Here is a 16,804-nt window from a genome sequence, read left to right as displayed (position 1 = left end):
GGTCAAACAGGAGATGGCAAGAATAAACATCGACATCCTGGGCATCAGTGAACTAAAATGGACAGGAATGGGCGAATTCAGCTCAGATGATTATCATATCTACTATTGTGGACAAGAATCCCGTAGAAGGAATGGAGTAGCCATCATAGTCAACAAAAGAGTGGGAAAAGCTGTAATGGGATACAATCTCAAAAATGATAGAATGATGTCAATACGAATCCAAGGCAGACCATTCAACATCACAATAATCCAAGTTTATGCACCAACCAGCATTGCTGAGGAGACTGAAATTGAACAATTCTATGAAGATCTACAACACCTTCTAGAACTGACACCAAAGAAAGATGTTCTTCTCATTCTAGGGGACTGGAATGCTAAAGTAGGGAGCCAAGAGATAAAAGGAACAACAGGGAAGTTTGGCCTTGGAGTTCAGAACGAAGCAGGACAAAGGCTAATAGAGTTTTGTCAAGAGAATAAGCTGGTCATCACAAACACTCTTTTCCAACAACACAAGAGGCGACTCTATACATGGAAATCACCAGATGGGCAATATCGAAATCAGATTGATTATATTCTCTGCAGCCAAAGATGGAGAAGCTCTATACAGTCAGCAAAAACAAGACCTGGAGCTGATTGCGGTTCTGATCATCAGCTTCTCATAGCAAAATTCAAGCTTAGACTGAAGAGATTAGGAAAAACCACTGGGCCACTCAGGTATAATCTAAACCAAATCCCTTATGAATACACAGTGGAAGTAAAGAACAGATTTAAGGAACTAGATTTGGTGGACAGAGTGCCTGAAGAACTTTGGATAGAGGCTCGTAACATTGTCCAGGAGGCAGCAACGAAAACCATCCCAAAGAAAAGGAAATGCAAGAAAGCAAAGTGGCTGTCCAACGAGGCCTTAGAAATAGCAGAGAGGAGAAGGGAAGCAAAATGCAAGGGAGATAGGGAAAGTTACAGAAACTTGAATGCAGACTTCCAAAGAATAGCAAGGAGAGACAAGAGGGCCTTCTTAAATGAACAATGCAAAGAAATAGAGGAAGATAACAGAAAAGGAAAGACCAGAGATCTGTTCAGGAAAATTGGACATATTAGAGGAACATTTTGCGCAAAGATGAACATGATAAAAGACAAAAATGGGAGGGACCTAACAGAAGCAGAAGACGTCAAGAAGAGGTGGCAAGAATACACGGAGGAATTATATCAGAAAGATGTGGATATCCCGGACAACCCAGACAATGTAGTTGCTGACCTTGAGCCAGACATCCTGGAGAGCGAAGTCAAGTGGGCCTTAGAAAGCCTGGCTAACAACAAGGCCAGTGGAGGTGATGGCATTCCAGTTGAACTATTTAAAATCTTGAAAGATGATGCTGTTAAGGTGCTACATTCAATATGCCAGCAAGTTTGGAAAACTCAACAGTGGCCAGAGGATTGGAAAAGATCAGTCTACATCCCGATCCCAAAGAAAGGCAGTGCCAAAGAATGCTCCAACTACCGTACAATTGCACTCATTTCACACGCTAGCAAGGTTATGCTCAAAATCCTCCAAGGTAGGCTTCAGCAGTATGTGGACCGAGAACTCCCAGAAGTACAAGCTGGATTCCGAAGAGGCAGAGGAACTCGAGACCAAATTGCTAACTTGCGCTGGATTATGGAGAAAGCCAGAGAGTTCCAGAAAAATATCTACTTCTGCTTCATTGACTATGCGAAAGCCTTTGACTGTGTGGACCACAGCAAACTATGGCAAGTTCTTAAAGAAATGGGAGTGCCTGACCACTTTATCTGTCTCCTGAGAAACCTATATGTGGGACAGGAAGCAACAGTTAGAACTGGTCATGGAACAACTGAGTGGTTCAAAATTGGGAAAGGAGTACGGCAAGGCTGTATATTGTCCCCCAGCTTATTTAACTTATATGCAGAATACATCATGCGAAAGGCTGGACTGGAAGAAACCCAAGCCGGAATTAAGATTGCCGGAAGAAATATCAACAACCTCCGATATGCAGATGATACCACTCTGATGGCAGAAAGTGAGGAGGAATTAAAGAACCTTGTAATGAGAGTGAAAGAGGAGAGTGCAAAAAACGGTCTGAAACTCAACATCAAAAAAACTAAGATCATGGCCACTGGTCCCATCACCTCCTGGGAAATAGAAGGGGAAGATATGGAGGCAGTGTCAAATTTTATCTTCCTGGGCTCCATGATCACTGCAGATGGAGACAGCAGCCCTGAAATTAAAAGGCGCCTTCTTCTTGGGAGGAAAGCGATGACAAATCTGGACAGCATCTTGAAAAGCAGAGACATCACCTTGCCAACAAAAGTCCGAATAGTCAAAGCTATGGTTTTTCCTGTCGTGATGTATGGAAGTGAGAGCTGGACCATAAAGAAAGCAGACCGCCGAAGAATTGATGCCTTTGAATTGTGGTGCTGGAGGAGGCTCTTGAGAATCCCCTGGACTGCAAGGAGAACAAACCTATCAGTTCTAAAGGAAATCAACCCTGAGTGCTCACTGGAAGGACAGATCCTGAAGCTGAGGCTCCAGTACTTTGGCCATCTAATGAGAAGAAAAGACTCCCTGGAAAAGACCCTGATGTTGGGAAAGTGTGACGGCAAGAGGAGAAGGGGACGACCGAGGATGAGATGGCTGGACAGTGTCTGCGAAGCAACCAACATGAACCTGACACAACTCCGGGAGGCAGTAGAAGACAGGAGGGCCTGGCGTGCTCTGGTCCATGGGGTCACGAAGAGTCGGACACGACTAAACGACTAAACACACTGCTTGAGAACATAATTCCCATTGTCCCCAGCCAGCATGGCCAATACTTTTATTTATACCCTCACTAAACCACAACTCCAAAAAGTCCTTAGAAGAAATCATGCAAATTATACTTATATACAGTATTTATATAGAATGCATATTGGCTTGTGCTCTTGAATGCCAGATGGCAGTTTTTGCTGTCGTTGATCTGCACTTAAGAATTAACACTAATGTGTTAAGGATGTAACAGATATTCATATGCATCAGAAAAGCATGTCTTGATATGTAATGTGACGAGAAATGGCATCTGCTGTGTGAGAATGAAATTACCCATATTCTTTCCATCAGCAGTGCTAAAAAAAAGTGTGTTTTGCACAAAATTCAAGGGATGTGCAATTTTTTTAAATGTGAAATTTCCATGGATAGTGTTGATTTGTGTTCTGATCTTGTGTACCTCATTTCATTTGGTAATTCTACCCCTTAGGGTCTCTGGGATAAGCAGAAGCAAAGTGTGCTACTTATATACCACCTCTTTAAATCTTAAAGCACTCTCTGGGTGGTTTACAGTTTAATTATGCAGGCTACACATTGCCTGCATAATTAAGGGTAGAGTGTGTAGTGAAGAAATGAGATTCCTAAATTGCCTTTTGCTTTTAGGCATACAGTTCCTACTGTTCTGTGGAAAGATGCTCATGACAAGGATCAGCCGTGGTATGAAGATGTTTTGGGTTCAAACCACCCTGTCATCCTCTATTTACATGGAAATGCAGGGACCAGGTAAGACATACAGAAAAGTGAGTGAACTGCAGAAAAGATGGCCTCTTAGGTGATACAATGTTCGATCAGGTCAGACTTGGTCATATCTTAGGCAGGACCGAGACAGGTTTTGAGATATCTTTAAAACATAATCCATGAAAAAAAAAAGTAAATAAGAGCTTCTACTATATTTCCCCTGTTGGCTAAGTTACTGGATCATTTAAAATGCTTTTTATTTCTAGGATTTTGATCATGTTGTTCATTAAATGGGATTCCGGAACAGTTAATTTTGATGAAAAAGACTTGTTTCCAGATATATGTCTTTTAGATTGCCCGTTTCCAGATATATGTCTTTTAGATTGCCCTTTAAGTCCTACTGAATTCAGTGTAACATATTTTCAAGACAGTAGCTAGAGGATAACAGCTATAAGTATGCCTTAAACTCTTCTATTAAAATCAGAGTTTAAGTATGCTAATTTGGCTGAATGTTGCTAATCAAATTTCATGCTTTTAAAAAAGACCCAGGGTATTTCCATATTGAGAGACTAGAGAAATTTTGTACCAAAACAATCAGTCTTAGAAATTTAAACTAACATTCGCCGTCGTTTATTTGTGTCTGACTCTTCGTGACCCCATGGACCAGAGCACCTCAGGCCCTCCTATCTTCCACTGCCTCCCGGAGTTGTGTCAGTTTCATGTTGGTTGCTTCGCAGACACTGTCCAGCCATCTCATCCTCTGTCGTCCCCTTCTCCTCTTGCCATCACACTTTCCTAACATCAAGGTCTATTCCAAGGAGTCTTCTCTTCTCATGAGATCATCAAAGTACTGGAGCCTCAGCTTCAGGATCTGTCCTTCCAGTGAGCACTCAGGGTTGATTTCCTTTAGAATTGATAGGTTTGTTCTCCTTGCAGTCCAGGAGACTCTCAAGAGCTTCCTCCAGCACCACAATTCAAAGGCATCGATTCTTCAGCGGTCTGTTTTATTTATGGTCCAGCTCTCACTTCCATACATCACGACAGGAAAAACCATAGCTTTGACTATTCGGACTTTTGTTGGCAAGGTGATGTCTCTGCTTTTTAAGATGCTGTCAAGGTTTGTCATCGCTTTCCTCCCAAGAAGAAGGCGTCTTTTAATTTCGTGGCTGCTGTCTCCATCTGCAATGATTATGGAGCCCAAGAAAATAAAATCTGTCACTGCCTCCATATCTTCCCCTTCTATTTGCCAGGAGGTGATGGGACCAGTGGCCATGATCTTAGTTTTTTTGATGTTGAGTCATTACAAGGTTTCTTAATTCCTCCTCACTTTCTGCCATCAGAGTGGTATCATCTGCATATCGGAGGTTGTTGATATTTCTTCCGGCAATCTTAATTCCGGTTTGGGATTCCTCCAGTCCAGCCTTCCGCATGATGTATTCTGCATATAAGTTGAATAAGCTGGGGGACAATATACAGCCTTGTCGTACTCCTTTCCCAATTTTGAACCAATCAGTTGTTCCATATCCAGTTCTAACTGTTGCTTCCTGTCCCACATGTAGGTTTCTCAGGAGATAGACAAGGTGGTCAGGCACTCCCATTTCTTTAAGAACTTGCCATAATTTGCTCTGGTCCACACAGTCAAAGGCTTTTGCATAGTCAATGAAGCAGAAGTAGATATTTTTCTGGAACTCTCTGGCTTTCTCCATAATCCAGTGCATGTTAGTAATTTGGTCTCTAGTTCCTTTTCCCCTTCGGAATCCAGCTTGTACTTCTGGCAATTCTCGGTCCACATACTGCTGAAGCCTACCTTGGAGGATTTTGAGCATAACCTTGCAGGCGTGTGAAATGAGTGTGATTGTACGGTAGTTGGAGCATTCTTTGGCACTGCCTTTCTTTGGGATTGGGATGTAGACTGATCTTTTCCAATCCTCTGGCCACTGTCGAGTTTTCCAAACTTGCTGGCATATTGAATGTAGCACCTTAACAGCATCATCTTTCAAGATTTTAAATAGTTCAACTGGAATGTCATCATCTCCACTGGCCTTGTTGTTAGCCAGGCTTTTTAAGGCCCACTTGACTTCACTCTCCAGGATGTCTGGCTCAAGGTCAGCAACTACATTGTCTGGGTTGTCCAGGATATCCAAATGTTTCTGATATAATTCATCTGTGTATTCTTGCCACCTCTTCTTGATGTCTTCTGCTTCTGTTAGGTCGCTCCCATTTTTGTCCTTTATCATGTTCATCTTTGCACAAAATGTTCCTCTTAATATCTCCAATTTTCCTGAAGAGATCTTTGGTTTTTCCTTTCTGTTATTTTCCTCTATTTCTTTGCATTGTTCATTTAAGAAGGCCCTCTTGTCTCTCCTTGCTATTCTTTGGAAGTCTGCATTCAATTTTCTGTAACTTTCCCTATCTCCCTTGCATTTTGTTTCCCTTCTCCTCTCTGCTATTTCTAAGGCCTCGTTGGACAGCCACTTTGCTTTCTTGCATTTCCTTTTCTTTGGGATGGTTTTTGTTGCTGCCTCCTGTACAATGTTACGAGCCTCTATCCAAAGTTCTTCAGGCACTCTGTCCACCAAATCGAGTTCTTTAAATCTGTTCTTCACTTCCACTGTGTTTTCATAAGGGATTTGGTTTAGATTATACCTGAGTAGCCCAGTGGTTTTTCCTACTCTCTTAAGCTTGAATTTTGCTATGAGAAGCTGATGATCAGAGCCGCAGTCAGCTCCAGGTCTTGTTTTTGCTGACTGTATAGAGCTTCTCCATCTTTGGCTGCAGAGAATATAATCAGTTTGATTTCGATATCTATAATCAATCTGATTTCGATATCTAACATTACTTTTTATATATTTGTTTAATAGGGGAGGGGATCATCGTGTAGAACTTTATAAGGTAAGAACTGCAAGACTGTTGTTCTTGTACTGTAGAGCAGGGGTCCCCAACCCCGAGTCCCAGTGCCGGTCCGTGGCCTTGGCAGGACTGGGCCGTGGAGACAGATCTCCCACCTACCCCGCACGCACTCCCCCATGCACTCCCATATCCATGCACAGCCCGCCTACACACACACATATGGGTGCCCCGCCCACCCGTGCATGCCTGAGAGCATGCCCCACCATCCGTGCATGCGCATGAGCACCCCCAGCCCACCCACACATACTCTGCTCACCCGCGTATGAGCACGGGCATTCCATTATTACCCACGAGCACACCCCACCCACCTGCAAGTGCAGCGGTGTCCTGTCCTCCCAAACACAGACCCCACTCCCCCAACTGGTCCGCGTTCAGAAAAGGTTGGGGACCACTGCCCTAGATTACTGTTGTCTTCAGACCTTTTCCTTATAGGCTTAGCTATGCAAGTTTACTGATAGGTATTTCCTTTATGACTTAGAATTATTTTTAAAATGCTGGATGTAAAATAATAACATGCCCAAAAGTGTGCTTGTTTTGATATTATTTCATTCTTTTTATACATGTTCAACAGAATATAATGTGATAAATGCTTCCTGGACTGCACCATTTCAAACTGATGAACTAGATCCTGCTTGAATGTCCCCTACCCTAATAAAGACTTTTCCATACATTGGGAAAAAATGGCAAAAATGTACATTCATATAAAGGTTTTTCTCAGTTGTGCATTTCTTTAGAAGTGACATGATCTTATTTGTGAATATCTTCTCTTACAGGTTTTAAGTTCTCTTGGTTACCATGTAGTCACATTTGATTACCGAGGTAAGATTCTTATTTCTAGATACTTTAGACCAGTGGTTCTTAACCTTTTTGAAAGAAATGCCCCCTTGAGCCATTGAGGAAGTTATCATCGCCCCCCTCTTATTTCTTATTATATCTTATTTATTTATTTATTTATTTATTTACTTACTTACTTACTTACTTACTTACTTACTTACTTACTTACTTACTTACTTACTTACTTACTTATTTATTTATTTATTTATTTATTTATTTATTTAAGACACTTAAATCCAATGACCCCTGAAAACAAAATTCAATTCCAAGAAAATGAAATGCCCCCAAAAAGTAACATTTAATGATTTAGTTGCAAGCGAATTTTAAGACTCAAAAAGAAATATAAAAAGGGCATAAAATGCAGGAACTAAAAATTTCAAGACAAAAACTCTGAAACTAAATTAAGATAGGAGGAAAATATATATTCATGCACATTGTAAAAAGGCCGCAGCCCATCTTCACAGGTTTGGCTTGCTCCAGCGCCCCCTACCGCCCCCCTTCTGCTCCAGCGCCCCCACGCTGCCCCTTTTCGTTCTACCGCCCCCCTGAAAAATGAAATCGCCCCCTGGGGGGCATTATCGCCCAGGTTAAGAACCACTGCTTTAGACACAGAATATCTATACAACTGAGGATGCTATTCCATGTTGCAAAGTTCTGAACTTTGTGTTGTAACTGTAGTTCACAGCTTTAGTATTTTGCTTCATTCAAGCCTCAAATTGGTAAAGAACGATCTTTCTCATTTAGATTTCTCTTTTAATTTTCCTTTTTAATGGAGGTTGGGGCTATTTTATACTAAGGTGTGGGTTCAGTTCCTTTCTTTTAGAATTCAGCTAGTCCCAAGGGAATTTGGGGTGGGATAAATGGAATTAAAATGAACTTGCTAGAACAATTTTGGTACATCAGTGTTTGCTGTTCTCATATTGCAGACAGCATTTGTTCAGTCTCATATCAAATATCTATGTTGCTTTTAAAGGATTAGCTTTTGGCTTAAATTGGATTCCTAGATCTTTTTCTGTTGCTTTACATATGGATAATGGAATATATGGACACAAATGACCCCAAAGGGTAGACATTCTCTTGGACCCTTATTTTATTTATTTATTTATTTATTTTATTTTATTTTATTTTATTTTATTTTATTTATATCCGCCCATCTGGTATATTCTACCACTCTGGGCGGCTTGTAGGCCCCTTCCAACTTCAATTTTCTATGATTCTGTAATTCTATGATTCTAGCTTCAAGCAACAGCCAATGAGAGGATCCGCTCTCCTTTCCCCACTTGGTCCTGCCTCTCTGTTCTGAGTTCAATTAAATTATTTCTCAGGCTTATGTTCCCCAAATTCCTGGTAATAAAGATGGAATAAAAGAGGCTGGAAAATTGGTTTATTTATTTATTTGTTTGTTTATTCTATTTATACCCCGCCTATCTGGTCATTTCGACCACTCTAGGCAGCTTACAACATGGAGCAACACATATATAAAATTTATAATGCAATTATGTGATATGTGGTTGTGACATTGAGCCAGTTTAGTTTTGTTTTCATGGGTCCAAGCAGTTGAAAAGCAGTTAAGAACTGTATTTAGTTCTGGTGTTGAGGGCTGCTGTGTTCTTTGTCTTTAATGCAAACATAAAAACAGGAAACATGATTGTTTTTTTCCTTCCAGGCTGGGGAGATTCAATAGGCAGTCCCTCAGAGAGTGGAATGACCTACGACGCACTTCATGTTTTTGACTGGATAAAAGCAAGAAGTGGAGATAATCCAGTTTACATATGGGGACACTCTTTAGGCACTGGGTGAGTCTTCACCTTGCAGATATCTCTAAGCATGTCTAAGACAGATTGGTAAATAGAGTACATAGTCATTCTAATACAGTGAGATCACTCATTGTAGTCTGTACTATTTATTATTGAATCATTAGTAGTGAATTAAATGGATTTATTCCACATTAAAGCAAATCTTTAAGTGGCAACTAGGTTAGCCCTATTTGAATCGGTGAAAGTCACAGAGGAGTTGACTCACCATATCCTCACTGATTCAATGGGCCTATTCTAGTTGTGACTTACTATATTAAACAACAGGATTTCAGCCTGCAAGAAACAGTAAATATATTGTAATTCATTTTTTTTAAAAAGAGTGAGACTGCTATAGTTGAAGCAAATTAATAATCAAAGAATAGAACAAATACAGTGGTGCCTCGCATTACGACGTTATTTCGTTCCAGCGAAATCGCTGTAGAATAAAAACGTTGTAAAGCGAAATTAAAAAGCCTATAGAAACACATTAAAACCTGTTTAATGCGTTCCGATGGGCTGGAATCTCACCGTCCAGCGAAGATCCTCCATAGGACGGCCATTTTCGCTGCGTATGCAGCGAGGAATCTGTCCCAGAAAACAGCGGGGGGCCATTTTGTTTACCCGGCGGCCATTTTGAAACCGCCAATCAGCTGGAGAAAAATCATCATTTTATGAAGAATCGGTTCCCGAAGCAGGGAACCGATCATCGCAAAGCGAAATTCCCCCATAGGAAACATCGTAAAGCGATTGCAAAAGTGATTGCAAAAAGTTCATCGTAATGCGATTTTGTCGTTAAACAGAGCGATCATAAAGCGAGGCACCACTGTACTAATTTTTTAACCATACATCCATTTTTAAAATATTTTCATCATATCAAAATCAGTTGGTCTCTCTGTTTTATTGTTTGATGTGCAATGGGGAACATGACTTCTCCTTTTATAACTGTGGTTTGGATCCTGAATGCCTCTTCCATAAATTATAAATTGAAGGTCTCCTCTATTCCTCAATGGGATACCAATGCAACAGAGGTTACCTTTTACAGAAGGAAAGGTGGAAAAGAGAGTTGTTATTTTTTTACAGATTATCTTGGTAACCCACAGCATTACTTCTCATGAATGTTCAGATGGTCTCTAAGGTCTCCAGAGCACATTTTTAGGAAATGGAGAAAGTTACAGAGGGAATTGGCATCAGTCAGTGCCCACCCCTTCCTTTCACTGTCAGCGTATCCACCATCAAGATAAATAGTAATTGGGAATATAGCAGTATGGGTGATCTTTGTCTTAGTCTCCAGAGACACCGCCTTACATTTAAATATCTTTTCTCATTCCTTCATAGCCTCTCTTCCAAATCTCAATGCACTTCTCATTTTTCATGGCTGTCAACTTCATTTGCTGGATGATTGAACCTAGGTATAGGAGATCATCAACTGTTTTAGTTTCTGCACTGTCAGCAATGAACAAAGTAATTCTTCTGTAGTCATTATTTTTGTTTTAGTGTTCCAATGTAATCCCATGATTTGCAATTCCTTCTTTAACATTCCTTGAACAAAGTGGGATGTTCAGGAGTAAATAGGGTTAAGGTAGAAATAAGTAAATATAGTTTCAGAAGAGGGCTGGATGCTATAGTCTGCAGTTTTTTAACTCTAGATTTCTCCTCCCAGGGTTGCAACCAACCTAGTAAGACGTCTTTGTGAGAGAGGTAAGAAGATTTTCTTGAGGTAATTTTCTCAAAAGTGGTCTTCATATATCCCAACTTCCTTCTGTCTTTCAAAAAAAGAGCACACAATTAGATAGGTCTATATAACAGCATTTAACAATGACAATTTTCTGAGCTTTTATAATTTTATATGAATTTCAGAATTAGAGTTTTGCTGGCCTTTAGATGCATTTAATTTTTTAAAAGTGGGGGAATTCCAAAATTAGTTTTGTTGGTCTATAGCCGAGTGTCCTAAGACGACTCCTGCCTATCCTTTTAACAATATGATCAACGCAGGCTTAAATAACTAAAATTACTTTAAGTGACCTGTTCCATGTATTTTCCAGAAACACCCCCAGATGCCCTGATATTAGAGTCGCCTTTTACAAATATACGGGAAGAAGCAAAGAGCCATCCCTTTTCAGTGGCAAGTATAGATTTATACACTGTTTTTAAAAAAATATTTTGCTATTACATTTAGCATATATGTAATATATATTATAAAAAAGGTATGTTGACTTTGGGAACTCTCATTGTATCTGAAGTGTTAGTAAGTGACCCAGCCTTTATCTAGAGTTGTTTCAGGTATTGACTTTTCCTCTCTAGTGTAGTGCTCTTTTTCTTTTTAAGGAAATTTATCAGCTCACAAAACTTGAAAGTATACCTTGTGGGCAAAATGCTGTGAATGAAATTATGTCTGATTTTTCTAATAGTATAACAGAAGGGTAACTGCAACATGTCTTTCTTTGACTCCAAGCAATTAAGAGGGGAGTGTAGAAATAAACAAATATTAGTACTCTGGAGATGAGCTGTAGTACTTCTGCATTTTTCTCTTATTGCATAGTCCACAAATCTTGGAGTTCTTATTAAAGGAACTGTAAATGCATGTTGCATACATGGAACTGAAGTCTATACAGTAAATGGTTATTATAGATCACACTGAAATCAGTGGTGTTCTTAAGAAGCCACAAGTTGTGGTCCTCTTGTGTGTATGGAGACTCCAGACATCAATGCCAATATATTCTGGGAATCGCCGATGACATTAACATAAACACTCATGTGTGGAGCAATTGTTAGCACTCTCAATTTCAGAACTGATTAGGGACATGTATCTTCCATGATCAATTTTTTGGGGTATGGGGTGGGGTACCTGTGCTAGTTCACTGACGCAAAAGCAGTAGTCTTGTGTTACGTTAAAAACTCACTTTATTTGGCATACATTTCCATGGACTGAAATTGGTTGCAGCCCATGGTAGCTTATGTCAGTCCATAAAATACTACAAGGTTCTTTGGTTTTCCTTGTTCGATACCTCTCCACCCCAACCCCTTTTAAATCCATTGCCACTTCTTGCTGATATGCAGTCAGGGAAAGGGAGAGTACTCTTGTCATGGTTAGACCATCGCCTGATAAAATGTAACCTCGCAATGGAGCTCCCCCCCTGCAGGGAGCAGGGACCTATTTCAGTGGTCCGCCATCGAAGGTTACTGGATCCCATGAGATCCCGATGGGGGCAATATGTCCTTGTTGGTCCTTCTCAACATCTCAGCCGCCTTTGATACCGTCGACCACGGTATCCTCCTGGGGAGGCTCTCCGAGTTGGGAGTCAGTGGCCTGGCACTTGCATGGCTCCGCTCCTTCCTGGAGGACCGCCCCCAGAGAGTACAGCTTGGGGAGAATGTCTCGCCCCCGTGGAATCTCAATTGTGGGGTTCCACAGGGGTCGATCATCTCCCCAATGCTGTTTAACATCTATATGAGACCGCTGGGCGGGGTCATCAGGGGGTGTGGGGCATCGGGTCATCAGTATGCTGATGACACACAGCTCTACATCTCCTGTACACCAACTTTAGTGGATGCTGTCCGGTCCCTCCAGCGCTGCCTGGAGACTGTACTGGAATGGATGCAGTCAAATGGATTGAGGCTGAACCCGGACAAGATGGAGGTCTTGAGGGTGGATGGCCCTTCCGTCAGCGGCATAGGTGACTCCCTCACCTTTGGAGGGACAACCCTTGCCACAAAGAGTGAGGTCCGCAGCTTGGGGGTATATCTGGACCCGGCGCTTACCATGGACACCCAGGTGGCGTCCGTGGTCCGCTCCGCCTCTTTTCATCTATGACGGATTGCCCACCTGCGGCCGTATCTTGATGGGGGGGACTCTCACTACTCTAGTCCATGCGTTCGTAATCTCGAGATTAGACCATTGTAATGCACTCTATGTGGGGCTGCATTTGAGGCTGTTGCGGAAACTTCAGATGGTCCAGAATGCAGCAGCCAGGCTTCTTAGTGGGGTGAGAAAATATCAGCACATCTCCCCCACTCTGGCTGCACTGCACTGGTTACCTATTCGTTTCTGCATCGACTTCAAAGTATTAATGATTACATATAAAGCTCTAAATGGTTTGGGACCTCAATATTTGGCAGATCGCCTCCTCCCGCCCAGATCTACCCGAATCACTCGACATAGCCAGCAGGGACGGCTGAGGGGCCTGACACCGAGAGAGGAGAAAACTAGAAACCGGGCCTTCTTGGCGGTCGCCCCTCGGCTGTGGAACACACTCCCCACTGAAATCCGGCTGGCACCCTCGCTGGGTGTTTTCAAAAGCCAATTAAAAACTTGGTTGTTTAAACAGGCCTACCCCCCCAGTCAATTAAGTGATTTTCTTTTTCTTTTTCTCCATCTTTTTCTTTTCTTTCTTTCTTTTGTATATCAACATCTTGGAAATCTGTTGCTTAGAACTAATTAGTATAAATGCATTTTATATGTTTTTTAACTTGTTTTAACTGATGTAAGCTGTCACGAGTAGACGTTATCTAGAGGGGCGGGGTAAAAATCGAATGAATGAATGAATGAATGAATGAATGAATGAATGAATGAATGAATGAATGAATAAATAAATAAATAAATAAATAAATAAATAAATAAATAAAATACTCCTTTGCAAACAGAGGCTTTCAAGCCTTCAAACTAGACTTAAGAGTAGAGAGAGAAACCCTTTTGTTCACTGTGCCTATCACACTGGTTTTGGTTTAGAAAGTCCTGAGTGAGTCCTGGACATGCAGAACGTCCGCAAGACTTCCCAGATATTAGGAAGAATGGGCTGGCGGTAAGAACCGTTCCGCCTTCCCTCCGAGGGTGGCCGAGGCCCCTTCTGAAGGTCCCCTTATAGGGAGTGATCCCTTGGGGAAAGTAGCAAGTGCCCATGGTGCTACTTTCTGGAGTTCTGCGGGGGTAATTTTTAAATAAATATTGCAAACACAATTAGGAAGGTTCTAAAGACTGACAATTAAAAAAAAAAAAACAGGTAACGAATAAACAGTTCAAATGCATCTCTGGTTGGATTCTTCATATAATATGTCCCTTAGGGTCTGTCCATCAGAAATCCACCCATAATTTGATTGTAAAAATGTCCCATGTTTCAGTGCTCCCAAAGTCCAGACTTCAGATTGTTACTGTCTCCAAAACTTTATTTTCTTAAGTTCAGCCTACAGAGAACCGAACAATGGGAAGAGTTAAAACTTGAAAGCTCTGGAATATAAAACTAATATGCAATGTCCACTATACAGAATTTGTCCTTCTACCTCCCCTAGCACATAGAAGTTGATGTTTATTACCTAAATGAAGGTAATTAGGGGCTTACATTTTTGCTTTCTAACGGAGATCAGTTCTGTGCATCCCTCATTCACTCTGTTTTAAACAAAAACTTGGAAAATTTGTCTGAAAGTATCATTGAAGTAATAAGTAAATTCTTGGCTGCTGAGTTGCATATTGGCTGGATGGCTCAGTGATTTAGGTCTCTGGCTGTGGAGTCAGAGGTTGGGAGTTTGATTCCCCGCTGTGCCTCCTGGAAGAGTCAGCTTGTGTGGCCTTTGATAAGCTGCACAGTCCCAGGATGCCCCCCCCCCCCAGAAGGGTATGAGAAACCACTTCTGAGTACCTCCTACCTAGAATGCCCCGAAAAGAGTTACCATAAGTCAAAATTGACTCAACAGTATGAAATGTCTGGTAGATTTGAACGAAACATGTCCTTGAGTCACTGGATACTTCAGAGAGAGGCGGTGCTGGAATAAAATGTTGCATATGGGTTACAAGGGCAAAGAACAGGGCAGGGCATTGTATATCATTGTCTAATTAATCTGAAGAAGTGGTATTTGCTTCTCTTTTCCTGATAAAAACTGGGCACACCCTTCATGTGGAAAACTCAGTTGAAAATCTTTTGCAGAAACTTTATTTCAGATTTTGAAGTTGTAGCCACTTCTTCAGATTACTTAGACAACAGTATGGCCAAGCATTATCAGCAAGAAACACAAAACAAAATCAAACAAAAGACATTGCAGCACCTTAAAGACTCAATGCTGTATTTTGATGTAAGCTTTTGTGGAACAAGAAAGGTGCTCTTTTTTTTGCTTTTGCTTTGTTTTGTTTTGCATTTCTTGCTTATTTATTTACTTCATTTATTTGTTCAACTTTTATACCACCCATCTGGCAACAAGGCCACGCTGGCTGGTCTACGCTCAAAAAGTAAGACACAAAAATTTGAGACATCATCAAATTACAACCATCAGTAATGGATATAAAATTCAATCATGAAATTTATTGCATTTTATTTATTTCAGATTGTATCCATAAACATCTGAATACAAACTTCTGTAGAAATTATTTTTATCCTTATGCTGTATTGTTGGCCTCTTTTCTGTGTATGAGCTGTTCTACTGTTTCTGAATTTTTAAACGAAATCTTGTTAAGAAGTAGAAGTCTAAATAATACAGTTTGCATTTTATTTATTTATTTGCATTTTTTTCTTCAGATATATAGATATTTCCCAGGATTTGACTGGTTTTTTCTTGACCCTATAACATCAAGTGGAATTAAGTTTGCAAATGATGAGAAGTAAGTACAAGTTCTGCCTCTGGGGTTGTCTTCTTCTCAAAATATGGATTCCAGTGACAGTGCATAGACCTATCATCCTGAAAATTGGACACTTGCCATGACACCACTGAGGATCTTTCCCACACACTCTAACCTTCTCAGATCCTGCAGACCAACCATTTTGTGTTCAGAGTCAGCTTTTTAAAATGTGTTACATCTATATTCCATGTTTCCACCAATGAACGCAAGGAAACGTAATCTATCTCCTCCTCATTTTACTCTCACAGATAACCCTATGAGCTGGGTCAGATTGACAGACTGTGACTGTCCAAGGTCATTTAGTGAGCTCTGTGGCTTAATTAGATCTTTGAGGTTCCTGTCCAGCATTTGGAATTTGAGACCACTCTGGCTATCTTGTTTTACAAAAAACAGGAGCTCAATACAAGCATTCATGTGACTTCTCTCTGATGTTAAATAGTTAACAAGACACTCTGTTAAATACACTGAATAGCCTCCACACCTCTGCTAACTCTTAACTTCATAACTTGTTTTTGTCATTATTTTTGTTTTACTGGGAAAAGGAAGATTTGTAAGTACAGTGGTACCTCGACTTACAAACTTAATCTGTATTGGAACGGCATTCATACGTCGAAAAGTTTGTAAGTCAAAGCAAATTTCCCATAGGAATGCACTGAAAGCCATTTAATCTGTTCCGGTTGTTTTTCGTTCGTATGTCAAGGCGCTGTTTGCAAGTAGAGGCATTAGTTCCCATAGGAACTAATGCAAAGCCGGTTAATCTGTACTCTACCATTAGGGGGAGAAATGTTTTTATTTTTTTCTTCTTTTGACCTAAGATGAACTTAGGACAAAAAAAGGGCAGGAAATGTTTTTTTTTTCATTCATAAGTCGAGGCTCCATTCGCAAGTCGCAACATTTTGCAAATGGAGCCATTCTTAACTCAAAATGTTTGTAAGTGGAGATGTTCATAAGTCGAGGTACCACTGTACTATTTCGGAGTATTTCATTTTTAGCTGGAAAGCAACAATTGTATCTTAATGACTCTTCACATTCTGAATTACATTACACAGTTAGATTGCTGTTAGAAAGTTCTTGCAAGGTTGCATCTGAGAAGGGGAGAGTTTATGATTTCAAGGATTGTATTCAAATGCTGTAATCAAAATAACTTCAGCTCTGATAGTGGATTTTTAG

General features: G+C 40.7%; 1 protein-coding gene across 3 annotated transcripts in view; it reads left to right on the top strand.

The window, feature by feature from the left end:
- Positions 1-16,804, top strand: part of ABHD12 (abhydrolase domain containing 12, lysophospholipase) — a 45,869-nt gene that overhangs the window by 20,296 nt on the left and 8,769 nt on the right. For all 3 annotated transcript variants that reach the window (XM_072988224.2, XM_072988244.2, XM_072988233.2), the window contains exons 4-10: positions 3,419-3,538; positions 6,355-6,385; positions 7,177-7,222; positions 8,904-9,033; positions 10,694-10,731; positions 11,076-11,155; positions 15,534-15,616. In XM_072988224.2, the coding sequence (XP_072844325.2) occupies positions 3,419-3,538; positions 6,355-6,385; positions 7,177-7,222; positions 8,904-9,033; positions 10,694-10,731; positions 11,076-11,155; positions 15,534-15,616 (528 nt within the window). The remainder of the gene's footprint in view (positions 1-3,418; positions 3,539-6,354; positions 6,386-7,176; positions 7,223-8,903; positions 9,034-10,693; positions 10,732-11,075; positions 11,156-15,533; positions 15,617-16,804) is intronic.

Source organism: Pogona vitticeps, chromosome 1 (genome assembly GCF_051106095.1).
Source record: "Pogona vitticeps strain Pit_001003342236 chromosome 1, PviZW2.1, whole genome shotgun sequence".
NCBI lineage: Eukaryota > Metazoa > Chordata > Lepidosauria > Squamata > Agamidae > Pogona > Pogona vitticeps.
The sequence above is the reverse complement of the archived record's forward strand: the minus strand, read 5'-3'. Positions and strand labels throughout refer to the sequence as shown.